We start from the raw sequence: 7,813 nt of genomic DNA on the forward strand, positions 1-7,813 counted from the left end.
TTTCCTTGTAGTTTTGATTCACTAGGGAATTGAAACATATCCTGAAGAATCAAAACTGAAGGAATAATGTATTTGTTAAAGCAATGCAGGTTGTATACTGACATTTCAGAGGCTTAGCAAAATAATATATTTTCTTCTCACATTATCCCTTATGGTTTTTTCCTTGATAAAAAGACTTCCTCATGATATTTTAGTAATCATTTCTTCTTTCATCTTCTATCTGCATCCTCCTCTTTCTTCTGTGAATAAATTAACAAAGAGATGCAGAAAAGACACATTTGCTTTTTACCCACACATCGCTTCCACTCACTAGTAGTCAACGTAAGCAGAGCTGAGAACAGCAGTTTTCTGGCAGGACACTTCTCAGCAATAAACAAAACCCTGAAAGAAAAGTGTAGATTTTTCATGAAAAGCTAATGTATTTTAAGCAAAATAAGCACATGCATCAATAATAAAATGCTTGTGGCAAAATATAGGTCCGTTTTATTGATTTCTATGGAGCTCAGGTAATATTTGACCAAAAGCTAGGCAATATACAGCAGAAAAAGGAATATTTTTTGAAATAAGAATATTGTGAAGTTATTCTGTCAAAAGAAGTAAAAATATTATGACCTCATACTAACAGTCTCATCTATAGTTCTACAACATCAAATGCTTTTTATTAAAAATTGTATTTTATACAGGTATCCAATTTGTATCACCCTCCTTCGCTATTTCAATGCCTTCTCCACTTTATATCAGTGGGAAACAGGCCACCTGGTCCCTGGAAAGCATGTGGTGCTATTGCTACTTTAACGATGATGAAAAAATGCACTTGTTTGGGTGGTACTGATGTGCCCAAAGGACTGTTTTCTTTATTCTTCTCTAAATTTACTGATAAAATAAAATTCTTAACTAAGAAGACTTTATCTCATTCATGTATATATTATGAAATTTTGTTGACACTTAAGTGTCTCTGACTTACCAGGAATATTGAAATTTTCCATAAATTCAATTGAGCACTGTAAATAAACAATTGTTTACTAATAGCCTTTGGGAGGCAGAGTAAGATTTGTAGAATTTCTTTATAATGTGTTCCTAGTAATCCCTCTGAACACAGCATTCTCAATTTTTAATATTCACCCTGAGTCACTCAGGGGAAATTGGTATCTCTGTAAACAGGCAGAAGAAGGTGCTAGGTGGAGGTGCATCACATTGCACAGAAATGATGTCCACACGCACCTATAAGGGCCTTAATTTAATGGACTGTTAGTTACATGGCTACATACTTACTGAATCTAGTCATACTATCTTTTGTCAGCTAATGGCATTTGTTACCTATTAATTCAATACAATTATTTGCTTGGCTGAAAAATAAATCCTTTGTTAATTTATTGTAAATTGAGAGATTAGATTTGCAATCTTCAATCTTTTAATGTTAAAGCAAATCAGAGAAGAGCAATGTATGTATATAGTATCCATTTCCTACCTATGAAATTTATCTTTGTATTGCCTTGAAAACCCTAGGTAGCCACCTAAAGAATGCCCTCTTCAAATCCTTTAGCCAGGATTTTAGACTCCAAAAATAAAAAACTTAATGATAGACCAAAGTCTAAATCTTCTCTTTGCTTCTTGTCAGGAATCTGGCCATTTCAAAAAGCGTGTCAATTATGCCAAGCCATTGAAAAGATGTGGTTTTGACTAGTTTTATCCCATTTCATTTTTTTTCTAATTGTTACTTTTATCATGTTAATCTAAGAGCAAATATCTACATAAGCGTTCTTGCATTCAAGCAATATTTATATTATGACTAGGTGTGACGGCTCATGCCTGTAATCTCAGCACTTTTGGAGGCCGAGGTGGGCAGATCACTTGAGGTCAGAAGTTCAAGACTAGCCTGGCAAACATGGTGAAACCTCATCTCTACTAAAAATACAAAAGTTAACCAGGTGTGGTGGTGTGTGCCTGTAGTTTCAGCTGCTTTGCAGGCTGAGGCAGGACAATAAGCTGAACCTGGGAAATGGAGGTTGCAATGACCTGAGATCCTGCCACTGCACTTCAGCTGGAGTAATGAAGTGAGACTCTGTCTCCAAAAAAAAGAAAAGAAGTGTGTGTGTGTGTGTGTGTGTGTGTGTGTTTAAAGTTCAATATTGTATTACAGTATAGAAGAATCCTCTAAAAATATTAACTTCTTTCTGGCTTATTCTTTGTGTACCATTTTATACATTCACAAAAACATTAAACAATGAAAATGTACCCAATTATTCAATTTTTGTTAATTTTTATTAAAAGTGAGAGTTAAAAATAATTATTTCTTTTCTGGTTAAAGAAGTTTTTGTTTTGTTTTGTTTTTTTGAGACAGAGCCTCACTCTGTCACCCAGGCTGGAGTGCAGTGGCTCGATCTTGGCTCACTGCAACCTCCACCTCCCAGGTTCAAGCGATTAAAGATGGTTTTTATTGTTATACTCAGGACTGTTATCTCTGAAGACACATTTGCCTGTGTTTTAATATTGGCTCTGTTTCTTTCTCTGCAAACTGAGGATAATAACAACACCTATGTTATTCAGTTACTGTGAGAATTAAATTTATTAACACATAATAGTATTATAGTTAATGCTCAGTACAAATTAACAATTAATAAGATATGTATATGCTGAATTACACTAGTATGTTAAGATGGAAATGCCCTTTTATAGCACGAGTTTTTTGATCAATATATTTAATTTTTAAAAATAAATGTTGTATAGATACACAATGAAATACTATTCAGCCTTAAAAGGTGGTAAATTTCATCATTTGAAACAATATAGATAAATTTAGAAGACATCATACTAGATGGAATAATCCTGACACAGAAAGACAAATACTACATTATATATATATACACATACACACACACACACACACACACACACACACAGAATAAAGTTTAACTCGGGGTGCAAAGCACGCCGCTAGATCCATAAAGAACCCAGCCAACCTGCAAAGGGAGGGGAGGGGATGAGCTGTGAGGAGAGCGGGGCCCAAGAACCATGTCTACCCGGGAGTCCTTTAACCTGGAAAGTTACAAATTGGACAAAAGCTTCCGGCTAACCAGATTCACTGAACTTAAGGCTGCAAAGTGCCCCAAGATATCCTGCAAAAATTGCTGGAATCTTTACAGGCGAACCACTTCCAAGAAGATGAGCAATTTTTGGGAGCCGTTATGCCAAGGCTTGGCGTTGGAATGGATACTTGTGTCATTCCTTTGAGACACAGTGGGCTTTCCTTGGTTCAAATCACAGATTACATTTACCTGATCGTAGACGACTCCTATATGATGGGCAGGATAGCATGTGCCAATGTCCTCAGTGACCTCTATGCAATGGGGGTCACGGAATGTGGCAATATGCTGATGCTCCTTAGAGTCAATAATAAAATGATCGACAGGGAAAGAGATAAAGTGATGCTTCTGATTATCCAAGGTTTTAAAGATGCAGCTGAATAAACAGGAACATCTGTAACAGGCAGCCAAACAGTACTAAACCCCTGGATTGTCCTGGGAGGAGTCGCTACCACTGTCTGCCAGCCCAGTGAATTTATCATGCCAGACAATGCAGTGCCAGGGGACGTGCTGGTGTTGACAAAACCCCTGGGGACACAGGTGGCAGTGACTGTGCACCAGTGGCTGGATATTCCTGAGAAATGGAATAAGATTAAACTAGTGGTCACCCAAGAAGATGTAGAGCTGGCCTACCAGAAGGTGATGATGAACATGGGGAGGCTCAACAGAACAGGTGGCCTTCTGATCTGTTTACCACGTGAGCAAGCAGCTCGGTTCTGTGCAGAGATAAAGTCCTCCAGATGTGGTGAAGGCCACCAAGCATGACTATTGGGATTGTAGAGAAGGGCAACCACACAGCCAGAATCATAGACAAACCCTGGATCATCAAGATCGCACCACAAGTGGCCACTCAAAATGTGAATCCCACACCTGGGGCCACCTCTTAATCTAGACAGAAATAGCTGTTTGGTTTTGTTTTTAAATAGATCTATTTCCGTTATCGTCACTTCAATTAAAGACTATAAGCAACAAAAATCTCATTATATCTACACATCGGGTGACCTTAGGTCGGTTTGTAAGTGGATACAATTAATAAAATAAAATCCATTGCCTTTTTTTCTTGTTACATTAACTGAAGATGCACCTAATCTTGAGGCAGCATCTGAGTTAAGAATTATATTGTTATCTAATACTGATGATTCATTTTGAATCTTTCAACACTTATCTCTTGCCACATAGGCTCTTTTTAAAGGTGCTTTCACATAGCACAGACATAACCAGTAGTCGTGTCAAATAGCAGTCGGTGTCTTCATTTTATGTATATTTATCATATAAGTTTGATTTTTTTTAAGCGTCTTGAATGGTTTTCTGGAGAGACAGCATTGGTCAGTGGCACATGATGGCATCCCAGTCATAAGAAGGTTGCATGATTCCTTTGAATGTTTGATTTGAAAAGCCTAGTCTTGTCTCTCAAGAGCATCTCGGACCCAGAACATTCTCCAGTAGTGCATTGGTTCAACACGGCAAGTGCTTCGCTCCTTGGAAGACACTTTGAAGACAAAAAAGAAATATTATTTCTTTTTTTTTATGTAGCCTTCCTGATATTTACAGTAATCCCACTAACTGTTTTCTTTATTGATAGCAAAAAAAGGATACTTTTTGCAATGTTCTATAGTGCTATAAGGAATTGCCTTCCAAATGGAGGTTCATGTATAATACTCATTTACAATTCAATATATAAATAATTTTTAAATATAATCAATAATAAAGACTGTTCTGTGGATGGTAGTGTTTAATACATTTTATATTTTGTATAGTGATTTTAGGCCTTTTGTTTTCTTAAAATCAGCAGCTTTTTAGCCTAATTCTTAGCATTATTTTGTCCTTTGTGCCAGTATGTTTTTGTGCACGCTTTTTGTGATCTGTGTCAAAAACCTGCATTGCCAACATTGCAGCTCGAACTTAAACTTGTTATTCAAATACATATTTATTTTTTTAATTACTCTTGTATAAAAAAAAAGAATAAAGTTTAACTCAAAAAAGTAGAAAGTGGAATAATCTTTACCAGAGGCTGGGTGTGGTGGGAAGGAAACAGAGAGGGGTTGATCAAAAAATACAAAGTTTCAAATAGACAGGATAAACAGGTTTTGAGATCTATTGCACAGCAGGGTGACTATAGTAAACAATAACGTATATTTTAGAATAACTAAGAGTAAATTGCAAGTATCTCACCACAAAAAATGATAGGTAAGCAAGTTGTTATTTAACTCGACATAATCATTTCATACTACATACATATATTCAAATATCTCATTGTACCCCATAATGTACATTACCTGATTGGTCAGTGAAAATACTATTAATATATATATTTTTAAAAGGATAGTATTTAAAACATTCAACTACTATTATACCCCCAGACTGACTAGAAGAAACACTGGTTACAAACCACTGATGTGGCCACTTTGTTTTTTGGTTTAACATTAATCATGATCTAAAAGAGTCAACAAAGAAGAGTGAATAAATTTCCTTTACACTCAGTATGTGCTAGGGACTTATTGGGCACATTTATTTGCATTAACTGCTTTAATTTTACCAAAACCCTAAGATTTAGGCAGTAAAGAGCTGAAGAGTCAAGCACAGAGAGATCAAGAAACTGTATTCATGTCATACAGCCCATAAATGGCAAAACTGGAAGGCAACAAGGAACCACCTGATACAGAGTTTCAATCTTAACCATTAGGCCCAACACCCTCTCATCCAATGCTACTTTTTATTTTTGACCTAACATTTTTAGCTTTGAATTTTCTAAATTAGTAGAAATAAAGAGAAATTTAAAAAACCCTTTTTTGGGAAAAAAAATAGTGAACAGGAGGCAAGGACTAGATTGCAGCTCCCACTCAGAGCAGTATGTGGAGACTCACATTATTAACTTTTGCTCCAGAAGTACCACAGGAATAAACCAGGAGAGCTGAGAGAATGTGAAGACCCTCTGAAGGAAGCAAGTTGCTCCTGCAGGACCTGGCAGACAGCCAAAATATTGATAGTGTTCAAGATGTGAAAGTGGGAAAAAGGGATAGTCTGCCCTTGAACACATACCCTCACTAGGGAACCTGAAGTTCTAGAACATGGAATAAGAAATCTGACTTTACCTGGAGCTGGGTCAGTTTAGAGAGCTGAGCTACATACAGAGGTAGAAGAAGCAGGAAAAGCCCTGTGGGCTCTCTGACTCTTCTGGGAAGCCATTTTAGACCTGCCTCAAAGGGGTCCTCGGGGAGGGCTGCCAGGGGAACTTGGAAAGGACCACAGGGAGAAGGAAACCTCCAGCTGAACTTTCTAACAATTCTAACCAAACTTGAAGTCTCCTGACCAGAAACTCAGAAAGGGTGTGAATTGGGTGAGCAGACTCCACAGGCAGCAAGGCACAAAAGCCCTGCCTGCTTTTGCAGCTGGGAGACTAGTGGCCAGGGGCAGTCTCTTAGCTCTGCTCCCTCACTGCCTGGCAGAACACTCGGTGCTCTTGGGGGTGGGGAGCACGGTGGGAATGAGTCTTGCTTTTTGGGTTGCATGAGAGATGGGTGAGGCATGTAACTGCTGGCTTTCCCCCTCTCCACCACACCCCTGACAACCTGCGTGACACAGTAGAGGCAGCCATAATCCTTTGGGAACATAACTCTATTGACCTGGGAACCACACCTCTATTTCCCACTGCAGCTGCAGCAAGCCCCGCCCAAGGAGAGGCTAAGCTCAAACACACCTACCCATGACCCCACATGATCTTCCCTCCCTATCCACCCTGGTAGCTGAAAACAAATATCATATATTCTTGGGAGTCCTAGGACCCCACCCATCACCTGATTCTCCCTATACTACCACAGCTGATGCTCCCTTGAAAGCACCACCTCCTGGCAAGTGGCCAACCAGTACAAACATAGTGCATTAAACAACCAAAACTAAGGACTCTCACAGAGTCCAATTTATCATCTGCTACCTCCACAAAAGCAGGTGTTAATATCCACAGCTGAGAGACCTGCGTTCAATTCACATCAACTCTGTGTGGACAACCCTCAGTACCAGCCTGGAGCCTGATGGACCTGCTGAGTGGCTAGATCCAGAAGAGAGATAACAATCATTACAGCTTGGCTCTCAGGAAGCCACATTGATAGGAAAAAGGGGAGAGTACTACATCAAGAGAATACCCCATGGGACAAAATAATCTGAACAGTAGCCTTGACACTTAGACATTCCCTCGGACATAGCCTACCCAAGTGAGATGGAACCAGAAAAACAATTCTGGTAATATGACAAAACAAGGTTCTTTAACATTCCCCCAAAATCACACTCACCAGCAATGGATCTAAACCAAGAGGAAATCCCTGATTTACCTGAAAAAATAATTCAGAAGGTCAGTTATTAAACTAATCAAGGAGGCACTAGAGAAAGGTGAAGTCCAATTTAGGAAATAGAAAAAAAAAATACAAGAAATAAGGGGAGAAATCTTCAGTTAAATAGATAGAATAAATGAAAAACAATTACAACTTCAGAAAATGAAGGACACACTTAGGGAAAAGCAAAATGTTCTGGAAAGTCTCAGCAATAGAATCAAGCAAGCAGAAGAAAGAAGTTCAGAGCTCAAAGACAAGGTTTTTGGATTAACCCAATCCAACAACAACAAAGAAAAAAAGAATGAGAAAAAATGAACAAAGCTTCCAAGAAGTTTGGAATTATTTTAAGTGAACAAAGCTAAGAATAATTGGTGTTGCTGAGGAGAAAGAGAAATCTAAAACTTT

General features: G+C 38.2%; 1 protein-coding gene and 1 pseudogene across 2 annotated transcripts in view; one reads left to right on the forward strand and one right to left on the reverse strand.

The window, feature by feature from the left end:
* The first annotated feature begins 2,924 nt into the window (after window positions 1–2,924).
* LOC105534390 lies at window positions 2,925–3,970 on the forward strand (annotated as a pseudogene). Its single transcript, XR_001005266.1, has one exon. The product of XR_001005266.1 is annotated as a selenide, water dikinase 1 pseudogene (transcript).
* Window positions 3,971–4,079: 109 nt separating this feature from the next.
* Window positions 4,080–7,813, reverse strand: part of LOC105534391 (zinc finger protein 117-like) — an 18,960-nt gene continuing 15,226 nt past the window's right edge. Inside the window, 1 exon segment of the mRNA XM_011973095.1 lies at window positions 4,080–4,572. Within this exon segment, the coding sequence (XP_011828485.1) occupies window positions 4,481–4,572 (92 nt within the window). The 3' untranslated portion in view covers window positions 4,080–4,480.

Source organism: Mandrillus leucophaeus, unplaced genomic scaffold, assembly GCF_000951045.1.
Source record: "Mandrillus leucophaeus isolate KB7577 unplaced genomic scaffold, Mleu.le_1.0 Scaffold1341, whole genome shotgun sequence".
Taxonomy (NCBI): Eukaryota; Metazoa; Chordata; class Mammalia; order Primates; family Cercopithecidae; genus Mandrillus; species Mandrillus leucophaeus.